Source organism: Myotis myotis, unplaced genomic scaffold (genome assembly GCF_014108235.1).
Source record: "Myotis myotis isolate mMyoMyo1 unplaced genomic scaffold, mMyoMyo1.p scaffold_m19_p_20, whole genome shotgun sequence".
In the NCBI taxonomy this organism is placed as follows: domain Eukaryota; kingdom Metazoa; phylum Chordata; class Mammalia; order Chiroptera; family Vespertilionidae; genus Myotis; species Myotis myotis.
The window spans coordinates 19,555,196-19,571,320 of NW_023416325.1; the positions used below are offsets into that span (position 1 = coordinate 19,555,196).

The 16,125-nt window shown below is 50.7% G+C and overlaps 1 protein-coding gene across 5 annotated transcripts in view; it reads right to left on the bottom strand.

The window, feature by feature from the left end:
• Positions 1 to 274: 274 nt before the first annotated feature.
• The window catches only part of FBXO21 (F-box protein 21), a 37,798-nt gene continuing 21,947 nt past the window's right edge, over positions 275 to 16,125 (bottom strand). For 2 of the 5 annotated variants that reach the window (XM_036353553.1, XM_036353555.1), the window contains exons 10-12: positions 13,961 to 14,172; positions 12,343 to 12,500; positions 275 to 4,302 (exon numbers count right to left, since the gene is read on the bottom strand). In XM_036353553.1, the coding sequence (XP_036209446.1) occupies positions 4,115 to 4,302; positions 12,343 to 12,500; positions 13,961 to 14,172 (558 nt within the window). In that variant the 3' untranslated portion in view covers positions 275 to 4,114. Of the gene's footprint in view, positions 4,303 to 12,342; positions 12,501 to 13,030; positions 13,202 to 13,960; positions 14,173 to 16,125 lie in introns of those variants that run through there. The other 3 variants (XM_036353554.1, XR_004974812.1, XM_036353556.1) reach the window with 3 other exon arrangements.

Here is a 16,125-nt window from a genome sequence, read left to right on the forward strand (position 1 = left end):
AGCAGCTGCTAGCCACATTGCTCTTCTAGATTCCCAGCCCCTGGGGAGGGTGAGTGGAAGTGGCAAGTTCCCCTGCTGCCTCGCTCCCAGAACCCCCTCAGGCAAGTCCCCCCAGGCTTGATCCCCTGCAGGCTGGATGGAGATGGGCTCAGGGGCTCCTGCAAGCACACAGGCAGTGGCTCTGTGCCTGCCCCAGGGCCGCCCCACCCACCCACCCAGGCCCCTGCCCCTTTACTTCAGCAAGAAAGTTCTTTGGTGTGTGAGCCATCGAATATTTTTAGGTCTATTTATTACAGAAGTAGCATTACCCTAATACAATCATTGCTAAATGGCCATAGTACATTTATGCTATAATTGCACATCATTTGAATCACCGCAGGAATGTCCTTTTCTCTTGATTCTAAATTTCAGAAGTGAAAGGTAAGAAGTTAAAGTTGCTGCAAGGCAAAGGATAAAAACATTGCGAGGTAGTCGGTAGTGTGGCTGTCAAATGCCAGGCTTCCCACCTACAAACAAGCAGGGTGCGCGATTCCCCGTCTGTACAGGGAGCGGAGTGCCAGGCAGGCCCACCCCTCGGCCGGGGTCAGCGAACGATGGCCCGGGGGCCGCATCCGGCCTGCGCCTGCTTCTGTACAGCCCTCGAGCTCAGGATGTTTGTACGTTTTTAGAGACAGAGAAGAATATGGGACTGAGACCACGTGCAGGCCGGACAAATCGTCACCCGCCGGCCCTGCCTTACAGGGCTGCTGTGAGGGCCACCACAGTGCAGGCCAGTGCCTGGCTCAACGGAAGCAAGCAAGACAGAGCGATGCATGCACACAGCCATTAGTGTTTTCAAAAAGCAACTGCCACGTGACGGGTTCATTTCCTCTAGGTGAACAGCCTCCCCTTCCCTCCCAGAAACAGACAAACATCTTTATTATTATGGACACAAGATCTTTCAAATGAAAAGTTGCTGGCAGTTCAAGTTCATGACCCAGAGAAAGGAGTAGCTCCCTTGATAGCAAAGGGACCTGCTGGCAGCAGAACACGGAGGCGCGACTCCGTCTAACGCGTCGGGGAAGACCGCGACATTTGACGTTGTGAGCTAGACATTAAGTAGGTATGGAAAGAGAGTAAACTGACTCGGCGACAGGACTGGGCGCTGGCTGTCGCGAGGGAACACTGTTGCTGGGTAAATGCACTTGCAATGGAGAATCTACGACAGGGTTCAGGCAGAGACAACAGAAGCCGGCCTTTCAGAATCCGACTGGGTGGCTGATGCTTTCACACACGAGCTCGGCAGAACTGGTCTCACAACGACACGGTAGAGATTAGTGTTGGGCGTGACCGGTGTCTCACCGAGACAGCGTTTCCCAAGGGAGGTCTGTGCACACGGGGCCCTGGGACACCGCGGGCACGTGTGCCTGTCCAGGGGGACGTCCCAAGCTGGGACGTCAGGAAGGCAGGCGCAGCACACACTCCTGGAGTCACAACGCGCCGCCGCACTGCAGGGCCCGGGTGACCGTCTAGCCCCCGACAGTTCCTCCCACACGGCGCGGTGACACCGCGCAGCATCCGCGGGACATTCTGGTCGGGCGGCATGTCGCGCAGCTTTCGGGTCCACATTAACGACACACCGAGAACCTGGGCTTCCCTCAAAGCTTTTGAAGTTCTCGTTTTACAAACACACACTTTTACCAGAATTGAAAAGCTGCAGTCTTTCCATTATAACCAGAGACTCGCAAGATTCCTCGCGAGCTTATAAAACTCAGGTTTGGCAGGAAAATCAGTTTAAAGATACCCTGTCCACTCACCAATGCCAGAGGTTTCAGCAGAGCAAATTTTTGCCTATTTTGATCAGAAGAGACGGGAGACCTTCTGCGACAGGGCCTGGCAGGGCCTCTGTCCTGGGACGAACTTGGCCAGGCCATTCGTGGGGTGTCCCTGGAGGAGTTCCATTTATTAATCATTGTATAAAAAAAAAAAATCTTGGCTTTCATTGGAAGAGGAAAGAAGTTACTATATCCAAATATTTAATATTTTAACATTGCAAAAGTTCTACTTTTATAACAGGGTTTTTCTTAAATGGAGAAAACTTTGGAAAAATTTTAAAAAGAAACTTATGATTTATTAGAGTACAGGTTCCAAAACCACATTTTTAGAAAAATATAAAGTGCCCAAATACCACTTACACAGGTGACAGAGGCCTCCTGGAGCCAGATGAAGCATCCGTGAAGAAACATTTAAAAACAGTCTAGATACATATTTACATGGGTCACTAAAGGGAAAACCATCTTATCTTTCTTGGCTTCGATGTTACTCTCTGAGAAAAGAAGTCAAACCAGAAAACCAACAAGCATAATTCTCAGCATGCTCCACGGTTCCTTTGTAAAGCATCTGGTTAACATTTACTCCACACTGTCATTTTCACCTTTAAATGTGAGTAGTGTGAAAGCGCCGGCCTCAGGCAGGCGGGTGCTGTGAGTGGTCACAATTTCAAATGCAAGTCCTAATCGTCTGACTGGGGATTTGATGAGGACCATGGATACCGGGCTGGAAGGGGCCGGCTGGCCAAATCGCCATCTTTTTCTAATAAATGCTTATTAACTCAGCGGTCATTTGCTAGAGTCTCGGGTAGCGTCTCCAAACCTCAGTCACCTCAGGGCTTATTAAGGACCAATGGAAGGCAGCCATCCAACATGGTATGAAAATCCTGCACTCCAATGAGCACAGGCAGCAAGAGTGACTGGATCCCTGCCCTCTAGAGCCTCAGGCATTAGATCAACTGGGCTCTCAAACTCAGAGAGTGATGTCCGTCATGAGGCCCTAACTCCAGACACCAGCCTCGATTGGTGAACTACAAGGCTAGCTGGCAGGAGACTGGGCGGTTGTGGTGGGAGTTCCAGAGCTGCACAGAGGAACTGTCAGTGCCCGGTTACCTAAGAACATGGTGAGGGTGGGGAGGGGGAGGGGGTTCGGGCTGAGTGAGCGGTCAGATTCCCCAGGGGACTCGAGTGCAGGCTTCCCCTGGTGCTGTCACGGCCATGGCGTCAAGAGACAGATGACACTCGTTTCTTTTGCCGTGGACCAGACGCTCTTAAGATGAACGATGTGTTGCTTGCTCTACCCTGCCACACTCAGAAAGGTCTCCATGTGACTCTCAGAAATGACGGGGGCATGGGACCTCCTCTTTTCATTTTTGAGGTTCATTTTTCTTCTGGTTATAGAAGTGAAGTCTCATTTTTAGGTCTTTGAAGACCTCGAAGTATAATTTCTAAAAGCAAACATTTTAACATCAGATTGCACTTCCTGCTATGAAAAGAAGCCATCACTGATTTAAGACCTACTCATGCTACTGGAGAGTATTAACATAAACAAGTTACTTTAAAGGGAGGAATAGCAGATGAACATGGAGAAATCCATCACCAAGGCCATTATTATGCATTTCCTCAAAGAATTCCATGTGACAAAGTGGAAAACTAATGGTTCATAGCGACAGGAGCGTAAATCCAAGAGGGAAAACTGTTATTCTTCTAATTCAAATACAGACAAAGACAAGTGCCTGAAATCGGTTTCACACATTAGAAGAAATAAATGCAAACGATTCTGATTAGCACTACATCGCTCATCGCCAAGAGGCTGCCAAGCTCACTTAGCGCCACCTCTGAGTGAGCAGCTAAATTCAGGCTGAAAAGACCAATGACCCCGACTCAGGACTGCGCCCGGGCCAGAGAAATCAGGGAGGAATCGTTGCAAACTTATGAGCCCGTCGCCAGCAAATGAAATGTCCGAGGTAAGTGCGAGACAGACAATGAGAGGGAGCTAAGGAACGATTAGACGAGTGTCGACTGTGAGCCCTCATGAAGACAGAACGTCACAGACTGTCACCACAGACAAGCAGACAAGCCATGCCACCGAACAGGCCTTCCCAAGGATTCACTAGTGGAAGCGGAGAGCGACATTGTCTTTGCAGCTGAGGAGAGCACGGGCCACTTCACCTGGGGGGAGGCAACCAGCACTCCGGGCCAAGTGGCAGCCTGGTGGTCACGTCCAAAGGGACCCAGGGACTCCTGGAGTCCTGTTCTCCTGGAAGTAGCAGCAGCAGCAAAGGCACAATGTCCTCTACTGGCCTTTACTCTGCGTTCTCCTTCTTCGCACTGTAAATGTTCTGCACCGTTTCGTAGACAGACTCCAGATCCTCCGGGTAGCGGAGCTCCAGCTCTGCGTTCGGGATGTAGTGGGTACCAGTAAACTCTGAGAAATAGCGTCCGACATCGGGGTGCGAGATTTCTTGAGGCTCCACATTATATTCCAAGTTTTCTGTTGATAAAGAGGCACATTCTCGTTAAAATGGATTTTCTGCGGCACCTCTTATGCAGAGTACTCCCTAGCAACCGCTTCCCAGTAGCATTGTGAGGTGGAGGGAAAGGAAAGACAGAGATGTTTATGGAATGTACAGGAGCGAACAGGAAAAAGGCAGCGAGTGGCCACGGGGGAAGGAGGAATGGTGGCCTGGGGCCCCCACAGCGCCACACAGAAGACAGTACTTCCCCAGTCTCTGGGCAAGGCGTCTGGCTCCAGCCACGCTCCGCAGTCTCCTGGGGACGGGCAAGCAGAGACTCCCCACGTTCCTCTGACTTGACTGACACAAATGTGATGACAGGGACTTCTCGCCACTCCGGTCGCCAGCGGTGAGGCGTCGGGAGCCCCACATCATCTGGTGACCACTCGTGGGCCCGCGTCAGTCCTGTCTACTAGTGTGAGCCCCTCCACACGCCCACAGCTCCGTCCTCTCCACACCGCGTGCGCCTCTGAAGGCGAGCGCTGCACAGGGGGCAGGAGGCTGGGCGGGAGGAAAGCAGTGACCTTCCACATAGACAGTGCGGTTATGACATCTGCATATGTTCCTGAAATCCACGCTCTTTCCACACCCTGCTCTCTATTCACTACCAGATGAAGAAATAAAAATAAGACCCCTTTAAAATGGAATGATAACAGAACAACGATGACAATGCAGGTGAGGTTTTTGTTTTTTTAAAATATATTTTTATTGATTTCAAAGAGGAAGGGAGAGGGAGAGAGAGATAGAAACATCAATGATGAGAATCAATGATCAGCCGCCTCCCACAGGCCGCACACTGAGGATCGAGACTGCAACCCAGGCATGTGCCCTGACCGAGAGTCGAACTGTGACCTCCTGGTTCACAGGTCGATGCTCAATCACTGCACCACGACGGCCGGGCCAGATGAGGTATTTTAAAGGCTGAAATCCTTTTAGGTGGTTTCTCCCCAAAACACGACTTGAAAAACACTCTGCATGAGCCCCCACCTGGGAGAAGCAAAGCCTCACCCCCCCATGACCAGCACCAGGAAGGAGCTGGCCAGGCTGCTCTGACCGTGTTCCAGGCAGTCTCGGTTCCCTGCAGCACGCAGCCACACTTTGCACAGCTTGTCACTGGAATTAATGCAAGTTAGTCTCTGCACAGGCCTGGCCAATGGGCTCACTCACCCACAGTGCAGCACCTCACCCCAAAATGTCCTGAAATGCACTCAGGACACTTGGTCCCCCCACCCAGGACAAACACCAGGTTACCTCAGCATTACTCTTTTTAAAAAATAAAATAAAATAAAATAAAATAAAAATATGTTAATTTCACAGAGGAAGGGAGAAGGAGAGAGAGATGGAAACATCAATGATGAGAGAGAATCATTGATCGGCTGCCTCCTGCACGCCCCCTACTGGGGATCAAGCCTGAAACCCAGGCATGTGCCCTTGGCCGGAATCGAACCTGGGACCTCTCAGTCTGCAGGCAGATGCTCTATCCACTGAGCCAAGTCGGCCAGGGCTCAGCATTACTCTTGACAGCACCCACGGCAGGTCACTGTGTAAATACATGATGGCACATTAACTCAGCGAAACGCCGGCAGCCAGGACAATGAGCAATGTGCTTTCGAGATCCGATGGAGGAACCCGGAGTACAAACATATGCCACTTAGAAAGTGCCTGGAAGGCCACACAGCTAGGCTGCCACACCACAAGGCATAGCTAAGGTGTTTTATTTTCTTATTTTTAAATATATTTTTGATTTCAGAGAGGAAGGGAGAGAAAGAAACAACTGGTTTATTTAACTGGAGCTTAGTATTCCTTAGTTTGGATGTACCCCAATTTCCCAGGAAGTCCTTGTGAATGACACTGGTTTGCGATAAGAAGGGACCACAGGCCCCCTGGCGAGCGTGTCCCGAGAGGAGGGACTGAGGACGGACCTGACAGGTCAGAGGAGGGTGACACTTGAGATTTTCACAATTTAAAAGAGAGCACCAAACGGCCCTTGGAAACGGCTGAAATTTTACACCCCCGTCTGATGTAGGGTCCTCACACAAGTGCCAGCGTGTGCAGACGGCCACGGACTGTGTGTGGGGTGTGGGTAGGGGTGGGTGTTGCAGAAGCTTTAGTTTGGAAATGCAGGACGGCTCATGGAAACGGAACTAACGCTTGTAGCGGGTGCACATGCACCAAGCACTCTGAACTAGAGGCTCACGTCCCACTTCAATTCCTGACCTTCCAATACGGGCAGTGACTGAAGTTCCGAGCACCTGGATTATTTGTTTCCCACAGTTCCTGGGAAGTCCTGGTGGGGAGGGGGTGGAGAGGGGGTGGGGGAGGGGGAGGGGGCTGAGACAGTCAGCATGCCCCTAATGGGGGAAATGATAAACATGCCAGGTGTGGTATATCCCTCCTTTAGGATTTAGGGTAACACTAACACATTGTTGGGAAAATTCCCTTGATTGTGCAAAATAAAACTATTTGAAGATATTGTGCATGCATGTGGTCTATAATCTACCCTTCAACTCTGTGGAGAACTAATAATTAGAAGAGGATTCATTAATGGATTTTACCCAGGTTACTAGGATCATGGAGAAAAAGTTTGAAAATTTAGATTAAAAAAAAAAGTTGTAAAACAAAATAACTTATTATAAGCCCAGCCGGTGTTGCTCAGTGGTTGAGCATCAACCTATGAACCAGGAGGTCACGGGCTTGATTCCCAGTCAGGGCACATGCCTAGGTTGCGGACTTGATCCCCAGTGGGGGGTGTGCAGGTAGCAGCCGATCAATGATTCTCTCTAATCATTGATGTATCTCTCTCCCTCTCCCTTCCTCTCTGAAATCAATAAAAATATAATTTAAAAAGTAACTTAATGCAAATAAAAAAAATGTTAAAAACATCCTATATAATCCTCCTATATAATAAAGAGGTAATATGCAAATTAACCCTCACATCCTCACAAGATGGCTGCCTATGACCAAGCAGGGGGTTAGTGAGGGACGACCAAACGACTGAACAAGCAGGCTGTGTGGGGCGACCAGGTTGGCGGGGAGGCCATAAGGGGTGACCAGGCTGGCGGGGGGGGGGGGGGGGGGCAGTTAGGGGCAACCAAGCTGGCAGAGGGGGCAGTTGGGGGCAACCAGGCTGGCAGGGAGGGGGCAGCTGGGGGCAACCTGGCCAGCAGCGGGGGACAGTTAGGGGCAACCAGGCCAGGAGGGGGGGCAGTTATGGGCGATCAGGCTGGCACTCAGAGGCAGTGAGGGGCCATCAGGCCGGCAGGGGGGCGCAGTTAGGGGTGACCAAGCAGCAGGCGAGTGAATTAGGAGCCAGCAGTCCAGGATTGTGAGAGGGATGTCCGACTGCTGGTTTAGGCCCGATCTCTGGGATGGGGCCTAAACTGGCAGTTGGACATCCCCCAAGGGGTCCCGGATTGTAGAGGGTGCAGGCTGGGCTGAGGGTACCCCCGCCCCCCCATGCATGAATTTCGTGTACTGGGCCTCTAGTATTTAAATAAGTATTTTTAAAATTTAGCCTCTCAGGTCTCCCATTGGCTAAATATGGTATAATTTGAGCAGAAAAAGAAAACTGTTCCAAATGATTAGAACACATTGACTAAATAAAAGTCCAGGAAGCTATGAGAGGAGGGAAGTACTGGAAATGGAGGTAGAGGGAGGGTCGGGGGGAGGGAGGGAGAGAAGGGGTCGGAGGGGGAGGGGGAGAGGTGGACGGTGAGGGAGGAAAGTTCTTGTTTACAGGAGTAGAGGGAACAATAGCGGTAGGAAACCATCATTCTGCGATTCTCATATGATAACTTAGGCAGCGAGGTGCAAGAGGCACTAACATAACCAGGATAAAGGTTACTGCGAAAGATGACATACACAGGATGTCACGGTAGGACTCCATGGGTTTCATGTTAATTGCAAAAGGAAAACTGTCCCTTAGAGTGAGTCACTATCTTAGCCAAGTGACCAAAATCCGCTTCACTGACAGCAGGACAGCGGACACCACCGGCCTCCGGAGGAGAGGCAACGTGACACACAGCATTGATAGTAAATATTCCAGCCAAATATAGTAACAGCCTGATCTCATCACGCCTCAGACTTAGCTTCCCGTCCACAGACAACACACAGATGAGCAAACAGTATGACAAATCCAGAAAGTTAGACATTTTACAAGATAACTGGCCTGGACTCTTCAAAAAGTCAAAGTCTTGTGGAAAAGGATGAAAGAAAAGAAAAAAAAAGGAAGAATGAGGAACTGGTTTTTTCTAGAGACCCAGGAGACACCACCAAACGCAGTGCATGAATCCTGGCCGGATTGTGATTGAAAAATGAACACGCACACACGCCTACAAAGGCCATTCTGTGACCACGGGGACGTTGGAGTGGCAACTGACATGAGAGCCTATGAAACGGGTTCTCTGCGAGGTGTGATGCTGTAACTGTGCTCACGCAGTGAGGTGGCCTTCCTCTTACAGCAGGCACGGGGAGGGTTTAGGTTGTGATGTCTGCTGTGTTTTTTCAAACGGTTCAGCAAAAACTGAAAACCTCCATCTGCAGGTCAAACCAATATTGCCAAAATGCTAACTGTTGACTCCAGTGGAGGGTGCAGGGGTATTCACGTCTGAAATGCTCTTCACCCAAAGTTGTTAAAAACCACACCTGTCAGCGGCTTAATCACACACTACATGCACCATCTCCTTGTCTGCTCTTCTGTTTGCAAATGTCTTGCTCTGTGACAAGGACCCACAATCACTTAGTGGGATCTCAGTTCTAGAGGGTAAAACTGACAGCCAGAGGGTGAACTTTCTTATAAAGTCATTCCATGCTACGATTTTAAACCCTGCACTGCATGTTTACTGAGGACACGCTGAGATGAATTCCTGAGACACTGAAAAAGTTCAGAACACCTAAAGCCAGATGCCGTTTTACTACTCCAAAAAGCCCCTTTTTAAAGTTGACATAGATGTTTCTAGAAACTCATCCTATCTAATAATAGAGAAACATGGTAATTAGCCGTACTTCCGCTACCCTTCCCATTGGCTAATCAGGGTGATATGCAAATTAACTGCCAACCAAGATGGTGGCCGGCAGCCAGGAGGTTGAAGCGAACAGGAGGCTTGCTTGCTTCAGTGACGGAGGAAGCTAACGTTCCCCGCCTGCCTTGCCGGCCTCTGAGCTTGCAGTTTAAGAAACATTGTTACAAATATAGAAGCTAAACAAAACCCCAGAAACCTGCTTTCAGCCAGCTGGGCTTCAGCCAGCAGGACCACAACATTGTTTCAATTATAGAACAAACCCAGATCCCTGCTTTCAGCCAGCTGGGATCTCAGAGCTGGAGTGAGCAGGACCGCAACAGTGTTACAATTATAGAACCCAGACAAATCAGATACCTGCTTTCAGTAGCTGAGGCCTCAGAGCTGGAGCCAAGTCTCAGAGCTAAAGCTGGCCCAGAATAAAAAAAAAAGAAAAAAAGGACAGGTTGGGAGCTTCAGTCACCCACCAGTCTGAAAACGGCCCTCAGCCCCTCACCCAGACTGGCCAGGCACCCCAGTGGGGACCCCCACCCTGAAGGGGGTGTGACCAGCTGCAAACAGCCATCATCCTCTCATCCAGGCTGGCCAGGCACCCCAGTGGGGACCCTCACCCTGATCCAGGACACCCTTCAGGGCAAACCAGCCGGCCCCCACCCATGCACCAGGCCTCTATCCTATATAGTAAAAGAGTAATATGCCTCCTAGCACCGGAATCAGCGGAGCCGCGAGGCCTCCCAGCGAGGCCTCCCAGCACTGGGATCAGCGTGACAGGGGGCAGTGACCAAACCCCCTGATCGCCCTGCGGCTCTGTGACAGGGGGCGGGGCCACAACCTCCCTATCCGCCCTGCTCTGTTCGTGACAGGGGAAGGCGCCCCAACCCCCTGATCAGCTCTGCTCTGTGCCTGATAGGGGGGGAGCTCCCCAACCCCCTGATCGGCCTGCGGCTCTGTGTGTGACAGGGTGTGGCATCCCAACCCCCTGATCGGCCCTGCTGTGTGTGTGACAGGGTGCGGTGCCCTAATCGCCCCCCACGGGCCCTGCTGTGTGACGGGGTAGAGCCATAACCTCCCCATCAGCCCTGCCCTGAGTGTGACAGTGGCGGCGCTCCAACCCCAATTGGCCCTGCTCTGTGGGTGACAGAGGGCGGCGCCCCAACCCCCTGATCCGCCCTGCTGTGTGTGTGACAGGGAGCGGTGCCCCAACTCCCCTATCGGCCCTACTCTGTGCGTGACAGGGGGGAGCTCCCCAACCCCCTGATCGGCCCTGCTCTGTGCGTGACAGGGGGTGGTGCTGCAACCTCCCTATCAACCCTGCCTTGAGTGTGACAGGGGGCGGTGCCTCAACCCCCCAATCGGCCCTACCCTGAGCGTGACTAGGGGTGGCATCGCAACCTCCCAATCCGCCCTGCTCTGTGCATGACAGGGGGCGGCGCCCCAACTCCCCAATCCGCCCTGCTCTGAGCCTGACCAGGGGCTGCACCTAGGGATTGGGCCTGCCCTCTGCCACCCGGGAGCAGGCCTAAGCCAGCAGGTCGTTATCTCCCGAGGGGTCCCAGACTGTGAGAGGGCACAGGCCAGGCTGAGGGACCCACCTCCCCCCCGAGTGCACAAATTTTTGTGCACCGGGCCTCTAGTATATCATATAATAGGCACTGAAGGCATGAGGCAAAGCCACAGGCGCTGGCCAAATGGTAGTCACAAGACAATACCTTTATTCTCGTGACACGCTCCATGATATACAGTGTGAAATGCTTAACAAGTGACTACTGGGGGTACAAAGAGTCCACAGATCACTCAACAATTTTCAAATCATGTTGAGTTTTTGAAATAGAGTGATTTTTTTTGTCACAGTTTCTAAAGTTAAATAAAATCGTCAGCGCCTTTGGCTGACATGGGTGACATTAAACCCCACTTACAGCTCTGTCATTATACTGACAGGTTAGTCTCAAGAAACAGAATTTCTTTTGTTTCATGTATTGTCTCAGTTTCTGATGAATTACTAACAATTAATAAGAAACCTTTTCTACTCTTTGATACTTCTGAGATTTTTATACATCCAGTATTTCTATTAAAGCGTTTACCAGAACATAATACTGACTGAGGTCAAACATGCTTTAGGCCAGACACAAAAAGCTGTAACATGATGGTTACGGATAGGGCTTTGCCAAGCTGCCTGGGTTCAAATTCATGCTTTGTAAGTTAATATTTAAATGACTGCGTGCCTCAGTTTCCTCATGTACAAAATGAGCACGAGGAAGATGGAAATGAGTTTCAAATGGAGTTAACAGACACTGCATTAGCATCTGTGTTCATTTTCACTAATAAAACGGATGCTGTAAATGCCGCCACAGGCAGGCCTGCAGTAATTTCGTCCCAGTAAGTGGAGGAACAAAGAAAAGGGAGCACACAGTGAAGGCATTTTGGTCTCTAACCTGCCTCCGTTTGTCTGTCCTGGAGTGCCCCGGGCTAGCACCTGCCAGGCCTGGCAGAGGCCCCACTTACCCAGCCCCACGCTCTTAGAGCTGGTGCAATGGACTGCAGTTCCCACAGTGGTGTCTCCAGGGGAGCACAGGAGGCTGCCAGTCTCAGGAGGCCAGAGGGTGCTAGGGTGGCTCCCCAAAGTGTCCATTCAATAGCCTCCAGTTCAAGCAGGCAGTATTGGGCAGGGCACAAGATGACCCTCCTTACCTGGAGGGAGCCAATGGCAATGCCTAGGAAGCAGGCACTGGGGATTTGATTGGCAAAGGCAATGACCAATCAGAACAGAAGTCAACAGCAGCACTGGAATAGCGTCCCAGCCGTGGTGATGGAGGGGGAGATTTTGTAATCCGTGGTATGACTGCACCAGGGCATACCAGCCATATTTATTGGCTAAATATTGGCCCTAGGAGGTGAGCTATTGGAAATTTATGACTGTACCCACAGTACCTGAGTGATCAAATGTGTGTTTAAAATATGCCCCGGTGTTATTAAAGGTGCAGACAGGAACTAGCCACTTACCTTGGGCTGCATAGCGGCAAGAACCATCCTCCACCAGAACATTGTAGAAAGGCTGGTGATGGCCGTGAGGCAGGCTGTGGACGTTCATGTTTCGAATCCACTCGTGTCCCATCATGCAGGTGGGGTCCCAGCCGTAGATGACACAGTTATAGCCATACCTAAGCACAGGAGCACGGAGTCAGTGCCCTGGGATCCCGGCACCTATGAGATGGTGAGCGAGGGCTTGGCTTCTCTTAAACTCCCTTTCCTACACACTGACCTGCTTTTGCTCCCCGTTGAGTCATTTTTCAGAACACTCCTGTCTCTTTTATAAACCTCTCTTACTATCAACCTAGCACTTCAGTTAGAAAATAAACTTTTTGACAAAGAGAGATGGGGCAACAACTGGTCATTAAGATGGAAAAAGGTATCAGGACCAGGCCTGCCAACAATGCACAATACTGCTTCTGGAGAACAGAGACCTAGAGGTAAAATGCAGAACTTCCCAACTGTCTTCACGCCTTGGGATGGCGAATGATTTCCTAAACAAGGTCCTGAAAATAAACCCATAAAGGAAGAGATGGATCAATGTGACTGCCATAAAGGACTGATTCAAACAGACTATCTACCTGCTAGGGAACTATTTCTTTTTTTCTTAATAGGACAACAGGGTGGCAAATGTATTTTTAACAAAAGAGAGAGCCCTTACCTTCCAGACACATTGAAATAGCTCCAGATGAAATGACATCTGGGATTTGCTTCCAGGGAGGAGGGAAGGGCGGGTGGAGACAGACCCTATTATGATAACCAGTGGAGCTGATATGGGACATCACCTGGTTTGTTATACTCAGATCTTTTTACTGTTAGGTATTTGAAATTTCTATAATAAATTAAAAAAATAGAATGCAATAAAAGAATGAGAACACTAACCAAAACCTGGAAAAGATATTTGGCACTTATGTGTGTACACAGAGACTAAATCTACGGAGAAAGAATCACTATAAATCAGAAGCACAATATTGACAAGGCACTAACGAAAGGAAACGTGAATGACCAGTAAGCCTGTGAAAAGAGCCTCAATCAGTGTGGTTATCAGGGAAATGCAAATTAAAACCACAATGAAACACCTTGTGCCACTGAGGACCTGCGTGTGATTTCAGAAGGCTGGCCATGGCACATGCTGGTGAGGAAAGGAGCTCTCAGCTCCCAGCAGCTGGGGGGATGTACGTCAGTGCCATCGCTGTGGACAGTTTCATTTTGTCCAGTAAACCGGCCATGTGTGTACCCTGCGACCCAGCAGGCCTGCCTACAACCTGAATTCAGGAGAGCGAGAGGAGAGCCTGAGGACAATACGGAAAGGAGAGAAAAACTCTGTTTACAGCAGCTGCTCCCTCTTCCCACAGAGAAGGGTCAGGCCTCTGGAGGTCACTAAAAACATTAGACCTCCCAGTCAGGACCACAAGTCCCTTCTTAAAAAAACGAAACAGTTAAAGACACGGTTCAGCCTGCGGGCCTTCCTGCGGTGGGACCCAGGTCGCGCTGCTGGGTGTCGGGTCCCCTTCAAGCACGTCCCTGCGGCAGCTCACGGGTCCTCGGTGTCCTCTGCGGCCACGCGTGGGCGGACGCCGTGGGCACTCACCTCTTGTGCTTCATAATGAGCCCAATGGAGTAGCAGACATCCCTGTGCTTCTCGTGGGAACGGAGCTTCACCTCCACGCCCACGTCCTCCTTCTTGCGCTCAATGTGCTCTAGTGTGTGCTGCACCAGGTAACCCACGGCCCCGTGCTGCCCGGGGTCCAGGGTCTGAATGTGCTGGAGGATGTCAAGCACCTTCAAGACAAGACAGAAAGACTGGGTGATAATATTTTTATTAAGGCCTTTTCCCTGTTACTGCACTGGATTCAGCCCTACCTAGCCTGACAAAGGACAGCAAGATGGGCCCTGAGGGCGGCCCAGGTCCCCGAGGCTGCTTGAAGCTGGCACACTCACTTCTGATACTGGGCACTGGCCCAGGCACCCAAGTGCAACCAGCGTCAATGTCAGAAATTGCTGAGAAACACGGTGGATTGGAGTCAGCGTGGGGGAAGGAGGGTCTGCCACTGACAGGCACATCTGGGTACAGTGAGTTCTCAAAGGGTCTTACGTTCTTGGTCAATGTGGGCTTCAGTTGAAAAAAATGTTATTTCCTGGTTTTAGAGAGAGGAAAGGAGAGAGAGAAACACCGGTCCATGTTCCATCCTCATGCACTGCACATCGGCTTCACTTTGACACACAGAAAGGAAACGATTTTAAGTTGCCTGCACTCATGAACTGGTTGGAAAAACAAAGGCTACATGCCTCGATCAAGAAAGAGGACGTTGGACAGAACTGCCTTGGGACCATGAAGATGAAGAACCACAGAGAAGCCACCGAAGGGCTGCACATTGGTTTCGGACCTTACACCTGCAGAACGGGGTTCTGGAGTCCTACCGGGCATTGCTACGACGTTAACTCAGGACGCAATATCGTATTCAAGTGGGCAGGGAGAAACAACATCTACGTGGGGCTTATGTAACAGCTGGTAGCAGCAGAACTCAAGGTTATATCCTCTCTACTGTCCCAGTGGCTCCAAGGAAAACACAAATTCTGCTAAAGTTCCCACCCGCACACGCAGGCGCACACAGACACATGCACACAATGACAAAGGACGGCAAGGTGGGCCCTGCCACTGGCAGGTCTCTGACAGTTTCCCTTATGAACAGGATCTTCCCCTGGGACGGAGTCCTGGGACCCAGCAACCTGGACTCTCGTCCCTGGGCTGTCAAACTCGCTGCTTCTGATTCACAAAGGCCCTGTCTTCCTGATATATGTCATGTTGTGAAAACGAACATTTTACGTAATATAAGGTCTCATTATTTCAATACCCAACCTCGCCTTCCAGACTGAGATTTTCTGGTCTCAGTATTGACTAAACACTTATTTCTTGCTGGTCACTGTGCCAACCCCATCACTTTTCTATTTCATTTAATCATTCCAACTTGCAGGTCAGCCAGAAGAGGAAGCAGGCCTAGTGAAGGCAAGGAACTGGCCTGAGGTCACAGGTTATGAGACTGGAGTGAGGATGAGACCGGCTAACTCTAGACTCTTGACCAGGGGTGGGCAAACTTTTTGACTCGAGGGCCACAATGGGTTCTTAAACTGGACTGGAGGGCCGGAACAAAAGCATGGATGGAGTGTTTGTGTGAACTAATATAAATTCAAAGTAAACATCATTACATAAAAGGGTACGGTCTTTTTTTTTTTTAGTTTTATTCATTTCAAACGGGCCGGATCCGGCCCGCGGGCCGTAGTTTGCCCACGGCTGCTCTAGTCTCACCACCATCACACCAAAGCAGGAGTAGGAGTATTTTAGGTAACTGTTATGCACGTTCTCAAACACATTAAAATGGGCAGAGTGGTATGACCGTGTACCCCCAACCCAGCTTCACCCACTGTCAGCTGAGAGCCCACCCCCTCCAAGAGGCCTTTCACTTGGGAGACACTGACAACCTTTATCCTCTGCAGCGAACAGCATGGGCTTTAATGGCAAGTCCTGCTTACTGGGCTTGCGTAATGCGTTCCTCGTGCTCCCCTCTGCAGTTCCCACCAGTCCTGCGGACCAGACTTCTGCTCCATCCTGGCACAGCTCCCCTGCCCAGCAGCCCCCCCACCAGAGCAGGGAAACAGGCCTCACTCGGAATCTTCAGTGCACGAAGGAATTCTGACGCAGAGTCTCAGAGATGAGGCTCAGGGATGGGACGGTGCCCCCGCCCTTCCCTTGGCGTG